Here is a 16,084-nt window from a genome sequence, read left to right as displayed (position 1 = left end):
TGAGAAGTACCAGCAGAGGCAGTATTCAGTCTGCTTATCTGACGCTGTTCTGAAAAACTACCAGCAGCAATCTGTTTCCAATCAGTTGCAAATTTTTTATTGTCATTTAATGGTGGAGGGAATTTGCATGGAGGAAAGCTGACAGTGAAATGAATAATTCAGTCTGCCTGCAGAATAAAGCCTGTCCAGTGTTGGCCTGGCCACTGAGATACTTGCATAATACTCTTATCTTTTGGGTGATGAAACAGAAACCTGTTTATATATCAGCCAATAAGTTTATATTGCAGATCTCAGTGGCACAGAAGGAAGGTGCAGTGGTTTTGGCTGGGATTGTTAATTTTCTCCATAGCATCCTGTATTGTGCTGTGTTTTAGATTTGGAACCAAAATTGCTGATAACACACTGATGTTTCAGCTCTTGCTGAGCAGTGCTTGCACAGAGCCAAAGGTTTTTCAGCTTCTTATGCTGCCCTGCCACCAAGGAGGCTAGGGGTGTGCAAGGAGCTGGGATGGAGCAGGGCTGACCCTAACTGACCAAAGGGATGCCCCATATTACATGACATCATGGTCAGCAATAAAACTGGGGATAAAGGAGCAAAGGGGGGATGTTTAGAGTGATGGCATTTGCCTTCCCAAGAAACTGTTAGGCATGATAAGCTCTGCTCTCCTGGAAGTGTCTGAACATTGAATGAATTCCTTGCTTTGACTTGCTTGCATGTGCCACTTCTGATTTACCTATTCGGCTGTCTTTATGTCAACCCATGATTATTCTCACTTCTACCTTTTCAATTCCCCCCTCCACCCCCCCGCTATCACTTCTGGGGGAGTTGGTTCTTCTCCCTTCCCCTCTCTTTCCCTCGCCTCCCCTCTCCTCCTTTCTACTCTCCTCTCCCCTCCTCTCCCCTCTACTCGCCTCTCCTCTCCTTGAAATAATAGGGACATTTGCATCACATCTCCCAATACATACTTGCAGTTGCATACTCAGAGAAGGGAAGATTTGCATCTGTAGGAACCACTGGGAGTTTTGCCACTGGTATCAATCCCTCTAAATGTCACCAAAAGCTTTAATGTATGTGTATACCCTCACTCATAGCCTAACAGAGTACCAAACTATTCTGAGTAGATTTCAGGCTGCTAGCTATTATCTGACATGATAAAAAAAAAAAAAAAAAAAAAAAAAAAAAAAAAAAAAAACTAACTAACTAAAAAAAACAACAACACATCCTTGATAATTCATGAACATAAAGTTCAAAAGTTCATATATGTATAAGTATTAGGAGGACACCAAACTGAAGAAAATGAGATATTAAACATAACCTGGTTTAATAATACATTTTGTATTTGTAGAGATATTAATTCCTCTTTTCTGCATTATATGGAAAGATCAGAAAAATAATGAAAAATATGTAGGAAAATAAAACAGGTGGTAGTTTTTTATCTGTTTCTTATTGTTGCAGGAGTACCTTGGAGGTTTAGATTTTTCTTCTCCCTTGAGGGATTTCTGTTTTATTTTTCAGGACAAGGAAGACAGTCTGGGAAACAAAACAAGTGCATGTGTAGCATCATTTAAATCACCTAGCTAAGGTCTGCTGCTAGAAAGTGTTTTTTTGTTTGTTTGTTTGTTTGTTTTGGTTTGGTTTGGTTTAGTTTGGTTTGGTTTTAAAAATGTTTGGAGGGAAAGAAAAGAAAATAGTAAATGGTAAATATACTTGCCCTCAGACTGGGTTGTGAAATGCCTTAGAGAATGGATGATGAAGTTAAAAGGATGTTCTGAACTATTTGTCTAAGCACACAGAAGAATTTATAAGACTTGACAGCTTTGGATGTCCTTTAGGTTTTAGTAGCATTCTAAGGAAGAGCAGTGAAAGCCATCAATGATTGTGGCATGCTGGCAACTGGCATCTGGAGGTAACAGGAGGAGCCTGAATTGACTCCGTCGGGAAAATAAACAATCATGAAAGGCAGCAAGCTAAACCGTGAGGTTGTGATGTCAGTGTAGCTATTAGGGAGTGTATTTATTTGGTGACTTTTGACTATTGGAGATGAAAACAGAATCCAAACATTTTGTCTAAAAGGTATATGGTAGAATATGACTTTGCTGCATCCTTGTTCTGAAAAACAAAACAAAACAAAACAAAATGTAAAATGCAATAGTTATTACAGTTTTGTTATTTAGTTATTCTTTAAGATAAAAAAGCTTATACGTTTGCTCTATGAAGACACAACAGATGGAAGTAACACGAGGATTCTTATTCCCATTTTTATTGTTTCTCTATTTACACTCTTTGTGATAAGTACTACTTAAAAACCATAATTAATGAGACAGGAAGTGTGAGGTTCTTTAAGATTGTTACCTGGCACTGTCTTCAGCCTGCTTCTCCAGGGAATGTTATTTTGATTATTTGTCTTCTGTTTCAGTCACTGTGGGGCTGACGTCATACTCTCACTGTCAGAGGAATTGTGCAGCAAGAAACCTGTGCTGTGACAGCCTCCTTCCCTGGTAAGCACAACATAAAATTCTGGAGAAGATCCTTTCTTTCTTATGGTCTACTCTGAACTGAGCATATCCCCTTCAGAACTGCAGTTTTTCAGAAGGTGAGTCTGGCAGATCTCTTCTGCCTATTGCATGACCACCTGCAGGTGCACATGGTTTTTAAATTCTCTCTAAGGGTTCTGCTAAAGGATCCCCCACTTCCAAGTATGGCAGAAAGGCTCTTGGACTAGAAGGGAAAATTCATGATGATTAGTTTTATTTTACTGGGAGAGGGCAGGATTTGCTCTGAGGGACTCTTGTCACAGAATGGGCCACTCTGGCACCATGGAGCAATCTCTGTTACCACCAGAGTAAACCCTTGCTGAGCTGCAAAAGATGAGACCTATTTCTTCATTTGATCTATGTTTCCTTGCTGCCTTAAAGGCCATCTCGGGAACACAGATGAACATTTGGGGGTATGAGAGAAGGTGTACACAAGGTGGTAAGTGGCCTTTCCACTTCATGGCAGCTCAGCCCACAACTGATTCTGAGGAAGATTAATTTATTCTCATCCTTAATTAGGCTGTCACCAGATTTCCTATAGAGATTTCAAGATGCATATGAGAATGTACCACAAACCTGACTACTGGTCTCAGCCCACAGACATCTCTGAAGAACTACTTTATGAGGAAGATGTGACCATTGAAATGTCTCATTCTAGTCCATTTGGGTATAGGGTTGCACCCTCTTTTGCCCTGGTGAAGGTGAGGGACATGGTTACAGATCCAAGCCAGAGGTCCCCTGGAGTGAACAAATGCAGCTTGAAAACAGCATGCAATCACTCTGGAAAGCCCTACAGAGATACTAGCTGTAGGCTGCTAAAGTATCTGGAATGGTGGTCATCACATTTCACCAGCTGAAATATTTAGACAGTGCAATCTGCAAGGATCATAAATAGGAATATTAAATTCTTGAAAGAGCAATACAGGAAAATATTTCTCTTATGAAAATCATAAACAAATGCAGCTCCTTCCAAATCCCAACATCTTCTGAAACTATTCTCTGAACAGAAACATCTGTCACTTGGATAAGACCAAGTCTCTTTTAATATAACACAGCCTCTGATTTTTTCCTCCCCTAATCTGCTTTTAGCTTTGCTTTTGGCTGTGCCAAGGATCTGTGTTGAAATTGCCATTTCTCAGCCGTATGCTGCAGTCACAGCGGTATTTTGGGTTGTGGCTGATCACCCCCAGGAAGATCTTGCTCTGCTAAAGAGATTTTGGAGAGCAGAGTTTTTGGGGGAGGAACAGTGCAACTAGTGGCTTTCCTCTAGAGACATCAGAGTTGAAATCTGAATGAAAATGACTGGAGTTGAATGCATTGTCCCTGGTTTATCACTACATCCAGACACAGTAGACCAAAAGTTTACTCACATTGGATGGATAAACAGTACTTCAGGAAAAAAAAAAAAAAATCATTTCCTCTGGTTTTGCAGACTTGAGAGTGGATGTCTGAGTTTCACAGTCTCCCTCTTTTCCCCATCCTTCCCCCCTGTCAGGACATGTTCTGGAGGAAAATGAGTCCTGTGGGTCTCACCAGTTTCTAAATCTTGCACAGTTTCCTAGTCCCTTATTGTCTTTCTTGGAGATTAAAACTTAACACTTTATATCTACAATTATGTGGAGACAGAAATGTGCTACATTTTCTCTGCAGAATATACTCAATTAGCACCTGTGAGGGTATTTGAAGTATGTTGTTTGGAAAGAGACACGGCCTTGTTCCTTTTCTGCCAAGATTTTAGAAGTGGCGTCTGATTTGGGATATTTGGCTCCAGATAAAAGCTAGGACCTAGTTTACAAAGGGGTCAAATATTTACAACACCAAAAGACACTGGGAAATTCTGCACACTTACAGTGGTAGGTGCTGATGGCTGTCCTGCTCCTGGAGGACAAGCAGGCAAAGATGATGCTCGTGCATACTGATAAAGTGCTTTGACAATGTTACGTGCATGGTTGAACATAAGAATAGATGTAGGAGGAAAATCCTTATCAGGACTCCAGGCTGAGTGCAAACTGAGAGCAGTGTTCACTTTCTGTGGAGTGGTGGCTTTCTTTCTTGTTTTATTTGTGGGTCCCTAGCAAATTTCCAGGGAAGCAGGCTCTCCCATAAAGCAAATGTTAGTTGCCTGTTAATAGCTTTTCTTTGCTAAGCCTGTGAAGATACCTGAGTACCAGGATTGAAACTTGCTCCAGAGCATCCTGTTGTGAAGAGTGTCACTGAATAAGATAAAGGGAAAACCTCTCTGAAACAGTTTGAAGGCTGTTCTTCTGCCTCTCAAAGGAAGTGTCACCTCCTGCTACTACAAGCTCACTTCTTTCTCATTGCTAATCCTGCTTTGGCTGCGGAGAGGTATTAAAGGCCTGGATTCCTCTCCTGCTTCCCACAGAGAGATGCTGGCCCTTTGGTAATGGTTAAGCAAAGATCTCTGGAATAGGGCTTGGGCAACAATCCTAATGCACAGGGTAACCTGGCAAAGACCCCTGTGCTAATTGGCAGAGTTAATGGGAGTGACTGGGCAGCACCAGGGGAAGGGTTAGAGGAACTCCAAAAAGAAGGTTAAATACTTCTGGTGCTGCCCGCGCTAATGAAGAGGCACTCGAGTTACATACTTGTACTAAGTTGTAAGCAAGTGGTTTCACAAGCTGAGTAAAAAGAAGTAGTTAACATCTATCCTGAACAGTTGTCACCACCGTTTCCGTGTGACAGGGAGGAGAAGGATGGCATTTGTAAGGCAGACTCACAGAACCCATAGTCCTTATGGGTGCTTTGTTAGCTGACTAAGTGATGCACTTTTTTTCCATTAAACCTAAAAAGTTAGGTATTATTACTATTATTAACTATTATCATTATTACTAGGCTCTATTTATAAGCAAAAATCTCTTGCAAATCTAATGGCTGAAATATAAATGTCAAGAAGTTTTCTTCTAGTTAATCGGCTGAAAGCCTCCAGAACCACCCTCCCCACTCCAATCAGCCCACCCGCTCATTTTTGGAGCATTACAAAAGGAATTGCAGCTAGAACAACAGTGTCACCTTCTGGTAAGCGAAACGACTGCTCATACCTTCTGTTGGCTTCAACTCCACTGGACACCACAGATGGTTTCTGTGCGTTCAGTGAGAATACCGGTCCTCACTTTTATTACATTAAAGGTGACAAAGTGGTGATGTGGAGTTAGTAGCAGACTCAGAGATGACAGAATTGCTTTGAGTTTTGCTTAATGATGAATAACAGAATGGCTTTGGTGATACAGCTCTATATTATATTATTTTAATGCAGTTTTAAAATCAGGGCTGATACTGTGCCGCATTTTGTTATGTGTTTGGTGTTGGTTAATAACACATAAATGTCTAATGTGGATATCACCTACTAACCTTAAAATGTTCACTTAAAATTCTGAGATTCTTACACTTTTGTATATATCTAACATGTGTGTATGTATTTCATAAGAGTAATCAAATGAGTGATCACATGGAAGCAAATGGCAAGAAAAGCAACACTGGACAGAAAACATCTGCAGAAGGAAATGTCTCTCCTACTAAGGACTGCTCAAAAACCCAAAAAAGATTGGTATGACTTCTCTAGTCCCATTTTGTTGTCAAGATCCTTGCCATTTGCCTTCAATTTCTTTCATGATTATAAAAATAAAAAGCTGGAGTCATAGGGAAATATCGGTAATGACAACAGCAAAATAGTCAAGTTTGCAGGGCAGTAAGATAGAGGGCTAGGAGTACTTCAGAGCTCTAAGTAAATGTGAAAGAAAAAAAAAAAAAAGTATTCTTAGAGGGATAACTTATGATTTGTTTCAAACTTGAAATCACATTTTTTATGATCACAGGCTGTGATGACACTGGAATATATCTCCTGCACCAAAAATCTACCTCACACTCCAAAGCAGAAATGTCTGAATAATGTAGGTGCATGAGATTGCCCAGTTAGTTTTCATGAGAATTCAACTGAAGATGCACAGCACCAATGACCTGTAGTAAATAAGTCACTAAGTCAGATCTGGTCACTAGTGGTGTTCCCCAGGGCTTGGTACTGGACCAGTCCTCTTTAATATCGTTATCGATGATCTGGATGAGGGGATCAAGTGCACCCTCAGTAAGTTTGTAGACAACACCAGGTTAGGTGCGTGTGTTGATCTGCTGGAGGGTAGGAAGGTTCTGCAGGAGGATCTGGATAGGCTGCACCGATGGGCTGAGGTCAACTGTATGAAGTTCAACAAGGCCAAGTGCCGGGTCCTGCACCTGGGGCGCAATAACCCCAAGCAGAGCTACAGGCTGGGAGATGAGTGGTTGGAGAGCTCCCTGGCAGAGAAGGACCTGGGACTATTGGTAGATAGTGGGCTGAATATGAGCCAGCAGTGTGCTCAGGTGGCCAAGAAGGCCAACAGCATACTGGCTTGTATAAGAAGAAGTGTGGCCAGCAGGGCTAGGGTAGTGATCGTCCCCCTGTACTCAGCTCTGATGAGGCCGCACCTCGAGTACTGTGTTCAGTTTTGGGCCCTTCGCTAGAAGAAGGACATCGAGGTGCTTGAGCAGGTCCAGAGAAGGGCGACAAAGCTGGTGAGAGGTCTGGAGAACAAGTCCTACGAGGAGCGGCTGAGGAAGATGGGGTTGTTCAGCCTGGAGAAAAGGAGGCTCAGGAGTGACCTTATTGCCCTCGATAGGTACCTTAAAGGAGGCTGTAGCGGGATTGGGGTTGGTCTATTCTCCCACTTGCTTGGCGACAGGATGAAGGGTAATGGGCTAAAGTTGCACCAGGGGAGGTTTAGGCTGGATATTAGGAAGAACTTCTTTACTGAAAGGGTTGTGAGGCATTGGAATGGGCTGCCCAGGGAAGTGGTGGAGTCACCATCCCTGGAGGTCTTTAAAAGATGTTTAGATGTTGAACTCAGTGATATGATTTAGTGGAGGACTTGTTAGTGTTAGGTCAGAGGTTGGGCTAGGTGATCTTGGAGGTTACTTCCAAGCTAGACGATTCTGTGATTCTGTGAAGTGCATTCAAGAGCATGTATATTTCTAAATCAGTAGATTGGACTGAACTGCCACTGTTTTCTCCATGAGAAACAATGAAGGAACTCAGCTGATTTTGAAATCAGTGTGGATTCTGAAAGGATCAACACCCTCCACAAAAGCCGAGGGGTGGCAACTCACCTCCATTTTTAAAATAAAATATCAATTTGTATGCACATTTATGCCTGTGCATAATGAATTATAACTGAATATATAGTGTCCACAGTCATTGTCTAAAGAGAAACTGACAGAAAGCCCAAGATGACTTTAGAAATGACTGTCAACATACATGGGCTATGTGGAGTCACAGGAAACAGAGCTGAAGTTTTAACCTCCAGAACTATTCAGCAGTTTTAGATAAGTGCAAACATGAATTCTATAAAACATGCAAGAAAATACTTCCTCCTATATCTCAGAAACTGTGTCTCTACTAAAGGTGTTTAGTTTAGCTTCTTTACTTTTGTCTGTGCTTGTCCCTTGGTTATCACTTACCAAATACACTAGCTGCTTCTCCACACATTTCCTTTGTCCCAAGACTGTTTGAACAAAGCAGAGTTATAGGCACCTCAGTGAAGATAAGGGCCAATCCAGTTGAGATGTGAATGATTATATTACTTGTTTTTACATAATCAATCAAGTTGAAGAAAAAATATGTGATTTCTGCCTCCCACAAGACAACTTTCAAACCATGCCACTGTACCCGAGTAAGAATCTCTATTCAGTCCTGACTGACTGTTCCCTGTCCTGTTAGGTTCTACATTATTAGTCAATGGAATAATCAATTAACAGCTAGACAAGGAAATATTTAAAACAGTATTACCTTAATTTATGTTGAGTTTTGCCTCACCTTCCTACCTGTGTTGTTTTGAGTTATCAAGAATACTTACTGTCATTTGGAAGACAGGGAGGGCATTTGGTAGCTAGTAAATGTTTGTTCTACCTACAGAAATTTTTGTAACTTTGCTCTTGTTTGTTTTTCTTAGCAACAAATCGAGAGACAACTAAAATGCTTAGCTTTTCAAAATCCAGGACCTCAGGTAGCTGACTTCAATCCTGAAACTAGAGAACAGAAAAAAAAAGCATGCATTTCACAGATGAACCAAGATTTTTTTAATAAGCCCAAGTAAGATATAATATATTATATATTTCTATTTTAAAATGGCTAGCATGCCGTTTACATTACATTATATTTACATTTATAAATGGAATGAATAAATGCATTAATATTTTTCAGAGTGATTTTTTATTACACATGAAAGCAGTTCTGGGGAAAAAAAAAAAAGCAAAAAAAAAAAAAAAAAAAAAAAGCAGTCTCTAATAATCACTTTTTCTTTGCTATTGCAGAATTATGAAGAAGTATGACAAACATGGCCGGCTGCTTTGTAATAACATCGATTTGTGTGACTGCCTGGAGAAGAACTGCCTGGGTTGCTTCTATCCTTGCCCCAAATGCAATTCAAATAAATGTGGACCAGAATGTCGCTGCAATAGGAAATGGGTTTATGATACAATTGAAACTGAAGCTGGGAATGTGATCAGTGCTTTCCCATTTTTTATCAATGACTGATTTGGGGCTGATAGCTTTGGTGCCTGAGCAAAGTTCTCATTTCTTCACATTTTGTTAAAGTATATCTTGACTTTGTGAATTGTCTCTAGTGAAATATCTAGCAGTGGTGATTATGCTTCTTTATTGCTGCCTACCTAGCATACTTTAACCTTTCACATTAAATAAAAACATGCATTTCATTCTTCCATAGCCATGTGAGCTTTACTGAGGCACCTAGTGAGTTCTTTCTGAATCCTGACTTTCTTAAAATGAAGGTGTATGAACTGCTGTGGACAGACAATTTTCTTACCCTGGGGAGCGGAACCACATTTCTTGTAACCTTTTTTTTTTTTTTTCCAATCTCTCCACTTGTGCATTTACTCAGACATGTGACACATTCTTTTGTGAACACTTACCCAGGTGCCTTTCCCTTCTGATGCATTCATGTGTTGTATAGATTAAGTGGGAGTTATTTGAGCTAACACTGTCTTCTAAAACTAGGTCACCACCTTCTGTGTCACCCAGTATATAAAGAGGAGGAGAGTGGAAACTACTTATCAGCTCTTTCTTGCTGTGTCCAGGCTACAAGACATTTTTTTCCCTGGCATTTTTTTCCCCTCATCAGCATATGGTGCACTCTCCTCAATCAGTCATTAATTATAGCTCACACTGGAAATAAAGGGATTAGATATTTTTGCCTCTGGGCAGAAAAAGTCTCTTCAGTTCCAGAAGTCTTCTTCTTGCTAAAAGACATTACAGATTTCAAATACCACAACAGACACCCTGTCTTTTTAGGAGGTAGCTATTTTCATTCATAATGGGCACTCAGGGTCTCCTCTTACACCATTTTTAAGGAGTGAGGATCCTAAATCATGCAGGCTGTCCCAGGCCATCTCAAATTGCATACTGCTAAGTGGGGGAATCATCCTCTGGGCCCACTGCTTGTTTTTCCTGAAGTGGCTCTCTGATTTTTGAAATTGGTAACATTTTTCTTCCCTACATGAGGCTGTTGCCTGTGGACAGAGGCCCCCTGCTCCAAGGTACAGGTATCTCCCTGTAGGAGAAAATTCCTAGAACAGACCCCAAAAATACCTTAACATCAGAGCCTACTTCTGAGTTGATACCTCAGAATGATTTTTTGTCCCTTGCAGATAATGACACTTTAATACTTAAGCTTGTAGCATAAAAAAGACACAGTACCAAGACACTTAATAGTTATATCTGCTATGGTGGTTAAAACGCTCTATATTTTGCTCTCAAATCTGGTCCTGTTACCTCAGATACCTCCCTGGTCCCAAAGTATCCTTTGACCTGTACTAGGAGTCCAAGAAGTCCATGACTACCTCTGAACCATATTCCTTTATGGTAAGTGGAAATCTTGCCAATACACTCAGGTTTGTCAATGGTTTCTTGTTCCAGGCATGCCACAAACTCCGTCTGAACTTGACAGAAGAAGCAGCTGTTGAAGAAAGTGAAGATGACAGGAAGATGTCAGACTTTCTTTAAAATAATTTGGACAGATTTGAGCGAGCTCTTCTTTCTTTCCACTTGGAGGAAAAAAAAAAATAAATAAATAAATAAATAAATAAAATGTTTCTCAAGTGAATTCCTGTGGTAAAGTTACATTTTAAATTATATGTGTAATGTGATTAAACACCATGTGTAAGTATTCAGAATCCCGTTATTGAATTAATTAATTTTGCTTTATGTTTTTCACACTCCATCAGAATTACGGCCAAATGCAAAGGGTGAGAACTCTGTCACTAACACATTCAATGCAACCTTGAAAATATCGAAAAAACAAACACAAAAACAAGAACGAAAATCTGCAAAAATCAGAAGTGAGACCCAGGATAAGGATAATGAAAATAGGAGAAAGTTGCAGAGGCACATCTGTTGAGGTTTGGGAGTGACTCCTTATTGTCGCAAGGAATGGCCCTACTAACTTTTCCCTTATTTCCAAGTTGGCAGCTGATTGTGAACAAATATAACCACTATTAGGACATTCAGACACAGGAAGGATAAGGAAGGAAGGGAGGGAGGAAGGGAGGCAGGAAGGAAAGAAGAAGGAGAGAAAAGATCTGTGTCACTGTTGTGGTTCAGCCCTGGCATGCAGCTGAGCTCCACATAGCCACTTGCTCACTCCCAGCTCCTGGTGCACCTCCAGCCTCCTCACTGGTGGGGCAGCACCACAAGCTGAAAGGTCCTTGGCCCTGTGTTCTGCAACAACTGAAGCATTGCTGTTTTCACCAGCATATTGTTTTCAACCATATTTTCACCACAAATACAAAGCACAGCACCACATGAGCCTTTATGAAGAAAATTAACTCTATCCCTGCCAACATCAGGACAGTCAGCTTATGCTTATACTGGTTGTGAAATTTAGTGGTAGATGCATGTATATAAAAATTACAAAGTTCCCACATCTGATAGGTTCCATTAAGCAATTACCCTAAACCACACTGGATGACACCATGGTTACAAATAAAATCCCATAGCAGAAAAGGCAGAGGACATTTCTCAGCCTCTTATGAAAATGCCTGCTCTCCAGATGAGACTAGATCATCCTTTTACCTTGTCAGTCCAAACAGAATTTTTTTTCCTTAAGGAATGGGTTTGTTTTAGAAAGCTAGTGCTTAAAATGATAAGGGGAGGCAGATCAATGAACTGTTCCATGAGGTCTGTCATTCCTTCTCTCTCTAGATTATGCAGGTTAAACAGTTCGTGACACTGTCAGTTTACTTAGCATATCTGCTCCTTGTCCATGTGGCTGCTTTTGCTCACCAGTGATCCCACAGCAGCTTAAGGAAAGATGAAAGCACAGGTACACATCAAAGTATAGCATACCTAAGATACCATCTGTTTGTCTCTTGCCTAAAAATTGATTCAATTTAATCTGAATTCATTGTAGCCTCCGGTTTATTTCTGTTGACTGACAGTTGGTGTGCATCTGGAAGTAGATATTCACCTTCTGCTTTCTTAGTTGTTATCACTGCAGGGAAGTATATGTCATATAAGTGAATAATGTGCTCCTGTACAATTTTTGTGAAGGTAAAGATGTTCTTTCTCCACTAACCTCCCACATGCTTGAGCATTGTGCTATTGAAATCCTTTATTTCTGAAGACTCTACTGCACATCCTCTGCCATTTTTAAACTTGAAAATTCCAAGAAATAGATAGAGCTATTAAGCTATGAACATAACCTTGCTGTTTTGCCTCATTTTCCTGTTAGACTTAAAGCTAGACAGACACTGAAGACAAGCAGCATTCAACAACTTCTCTATACTTTTAGATATAAGAAGTTGTCACAGCTGTGAGTGAAAAAAAGGGGAAAAAAAAAAAAAAGAAACTAACCACCCAACCAAAACCAAACCAAACCAAACCAAACCAAACCAAAACAACAACAATAACAACAACAAAGCAGCTCTCCTTGCATATTGCAAGGAATACTTACAGCTGCTTCCAAAACAACAGACAATCTAAACAAAATGTTAATACAAATATTATTATGTGGCTCAAAGTGGCCACAATGAAAGTCAAGGCCATTACGTATTATGCTTTTGGATGTGAAGGTGTGCTAAAGAGAAAGACCCCTTTAGGTTTTATCAGACGAGTTAGAAGATGAATGGAATTTTGAATAAGTCAGTCTATCCTCTGTATTGCAACAATCTCCATCAAGAGGAAAATAAAGGTTACTCTCATAGAGGAGTCCCTTCTGAGGGGAACAGAGGGCCCAATGTGCTGTCTGGACCCAACCCATAGGGAAGTCTTCTGCTTCCCTCGGGCCTAGGTCAGAGCTAATAAAGGGGATGTTGTTGTGGAGTCTACTATAGACCACCCAGCCAGGATGATGACACTGATGAATCATTTTTAAGGAACTCAGTGATACCTATAGATCAGCCACCCTTGTCCTTAGGGGTTACATCAACTTGCTAGATGTTGACTGGGAATGCCACACAGCTGATACACGTGGGTCCAGGAGGTTCCCAAAACACCAGGATGATAACTTCTTGGTACAAGTACTTAGGGAGACAAGTAGGAAAGGTGCCTCCTAAATCTGTTGCTTGTGAACAGAGAAGGTTTCATGGGCAAGGTGGCAATTGGTGGCTATCTTGGTCAAAGTGCCAATGAAGTAGTCAAGTTTAAAATCTTTGGTGATAGGAGGAGAATTGCCACCAAAACTTCAACCCTGGATATGGGGAGAACAGACTTCAGACTCAAGGAACAGTTAATAAGGTCCCCTGGGAAACTGCATTTGAGGGCCTTGGAGTCCATCAGTGCTGGCCAGTTTTTAAGTACTACCTCTTCAGAGCACAGGAACAGACAATTACAAAATGTTGAAAGTAAAGCAGGCAGGGCAGAAGGTTGGTTAGGCTGAACAGGGATCTTCTAGAGCTTAGGTAGAAACAGAAAGTGTACAGCCACTGGAAGTGAGGTCACGCGACATGGGAGGACTAGTAAGATGCTGTTTGCCTCTGTAGGTGACAGATAAGGGTGAGAAAATTTGTATGGCCAAGGCTCAATTACAGTTTAAACTGGCCAGTACTGTGGGGAACAATAAAAAGGTTTGTTTGTTTTTTTTAAATATATGTTAACAGCAAAAGGAGAACCACAGCAAACATCGCTCTGTTACATGATGAGGACTGTCACCTCACAAATAGAGATAAATAGATAAAGAAGAGACCTTTGCCTTATTCACCTTCTTTGCCTTCTTCACCTCTGTCTTCAACACCAATGATGTGCTCTGGGATCCCAAGTGCCCTGAGCTGGAGGACTGTGACTACAGTAAACTCCCAGCCAAGCCCAAACTTGCGCGGGACTTACTTCTCCTGCTGGATGCATGAAAGTCTATGGGGACTGATGGGATTCATCCCAGGGTACTCAGAGAGATGGCTGACGGTATTGCAAGACATCTCTCCACTATTTTTCAATCATCTTGGGAATCTGGAGAGAATCTGGGTGTTTTGGTCAAAAGCAAGTTGAATATGAGTCAGCAGTGTGCCCTGGGATCCAAAAGAGATAACCATACCCTGGGGTGCAAGAAGCATGACATTGCTAGCCAGTCAAGGGGAGGGATTGTCCTGTTCTGCTCTGAGGCTGCTGGTGCACCCCCACCTTGAGTACTACGCATGTTTTTGGGCACCACAGTATAAAAAGGACATAAAACTGTTAGTGTCCAAAGGAGGGCTTCAAAGACACTGAAGGGTCTGGAGTGGAAGGCGTATGAGGAGCAGCTGAGGTCCCTTGGTTTGTTCAGCCCCAAGCAGAGCAGGCTGAGGGGAGGCCTCATGGCGGCCTGCAGCTCCCTCACGAGGGGAGCAGAGGGGCAGGCGCTGAGCTCTGCTCTCTGGGGACAGCGACAGGACCCGAGGGAACGGCATGGAGCTGGGACAGGGGAGGGTCAGGCTGGGGGTTAGGGAAAGGGTCTGCACCCAGAGGGTGGTCAGGCACTGGGACAGGCTCCCCAGGGCAGTGGTCACTGCACTGAGCCTTACAGAGTTCAAGTAACATTTGGATGATGCTCTCAGATATACAGTCTGATTTCTGGGTGGTCCTGTGCAGAGGCAGGAGTTGGACTTCCATGATCCTTGTGGGTTCCTTCCAACTCAGGATATTCTATGATTCTGTGATAAGAAGGCAGACTAAAACTGTCTCTCAAATCAAAGGACAATGTCACCACTTTATCGGCGGGAGGCAGAGAAACTGCGTGCGTGAGGTGCGAGCAGGTGGATGACCTGGTCCGCATGGTGGCGGAGCTCAAGGAGGAGGTGGAGAGGTTGAGGGCCATCAGGGAGTGTGAGCGGGAGATAGACTTCTGGAGTAACTCCCTGCAGGGCCTCAAGGGGAGGTGCCGAGGTGAGACTCCCCAAATGGGGGCGGACCCCCTGCCCTGTCCCCGTCGGGCAGAGGGAGGGGATCTGGGAGCTGAGGAGGAATGGAAACAGGTCCCTGCTCGACATCGCAGGCGATGCCCTCCCCTTCCGGCCCCACCTTCCCAGGTGCCCTTACACAACAGGTTTGAGGCCCTAGAGATTGAGAGGCCGGTGTGTGAGGAAGAGGTAGCAAATGTTCCCAGGAGGATGCCTGGAGCGAGGAGGTCGACTCCGCGCCTCAGGACTGCCTCCACCAAAAAAGACAGGAGGGTTATTGTTGTTGGTGACTCGATTCTTAGGGGAACAGAGGGCCCTATTTGTCGGCCGGACCCTACCCGTAGGGAAGTCTGCTGTCTCCCTGGGGCCAGGGTCAGGGACGTTGCCAGGAAGCTTCCTAACCTGGTACGCCCCTCTGACTATTACCCCCTTTTGATAGTCCAGGCGGGCAGTGATAACATCGAAGAGAGAAGCCTCAAGGCTATCAAAAGGGACTTTAGGGGGCTGGGTCGGTTAGTGGATGGAGCGGGAGTGCAGGTGGTGTTTTCGTCCATCCCTATGGTGGCAGGGAGGAGTTCAGAGAGGACACGGAAAGCCCACCTGTTAAACACGTGGCTCCGGGGCTGGTGCCAACGCAGAAATCTTGGGTTTTTTGATCATGGGGCACTTTACTCAGCACCTGGCCTGATGGCCGCAGACGGGTCCCTATCTTTTAGGGGAAAAAGGATCCTGGGCCAGGAACTGGCAGGGCTCATTGAGAGGGCTTTAAACTAGGTAGGAAGGGGGATGGGGCTGAGGCTAGGATTGTTGGGGCTGTGCCAGGGGGAACAATGGCAAGGCCGGAGGATAAGGCAATGGCCCAGCTGAAGTGCATCTACACCAATGCACGCAGCATGGGTAACAAACAGGAGGAGCTGGAAGCCATCGTGCGGCAGGCAGGCTACGACTTGGTTGCCATCACAGAGACGTGGTGGGACCAGTCTCATGACTGGAGTGCTGCAATGCCTGGCTATAAGCTCTATAGAAGGGACAGGCAGCATAGAAGGGGTGGTGGTGTGGCTCTCTATATTAGAGAGTCTTTCGAGGCTGTAGAACTCGAGGTTGGGAATGACAAGGTCGA

The 16,084-nt window shown here is 42.8% G+C and overlaps 1 protein-coding gene across 1 annotated transcript; it reads left to right on the top strand.

Moving 5' to 3' along the window:
- Positions 1–5,989: 5,989 nt before the first annotated feature.
- On the top strand, positions 5,990–9,282 carry ARL14EPL (ARF like GTPase 14 effector protein like; the record flags this gene model as incomplete). The annotated part of the gene is made up of 3 exons (XM_084504637.1): positions 5,990–6,100; positions 8,532–8,671; positions 8,893–9,282. The coding sequence occupies 3 exons, from the start codon at positions 5,990–5,992 to the stop codon at positions 9,113–9,115; spliced, it is 474 nt and encodes a 157-aa protein (XP_084360763.1). The 3' UTR covers positions 9,116–9,282.
- Positions 9,283–16,084: the final 6,802 nt, after the last annotated feature.

The sequence above is a fragment of the Aythya ferina genome (assembly GCF_964211825.1).
Source record: "Aythya ferina genome assembly, chromosome: Z".
NCBI lineage: Eukaryota > Metazoa > Chordata > Aves > Anseriformes > Anatidae > Aythya > Aythya ferina.
Note: the sequence above shows the minus strand (reverse complement) of the source record. Positions and strands in the feature narration are given on the sequence as shown.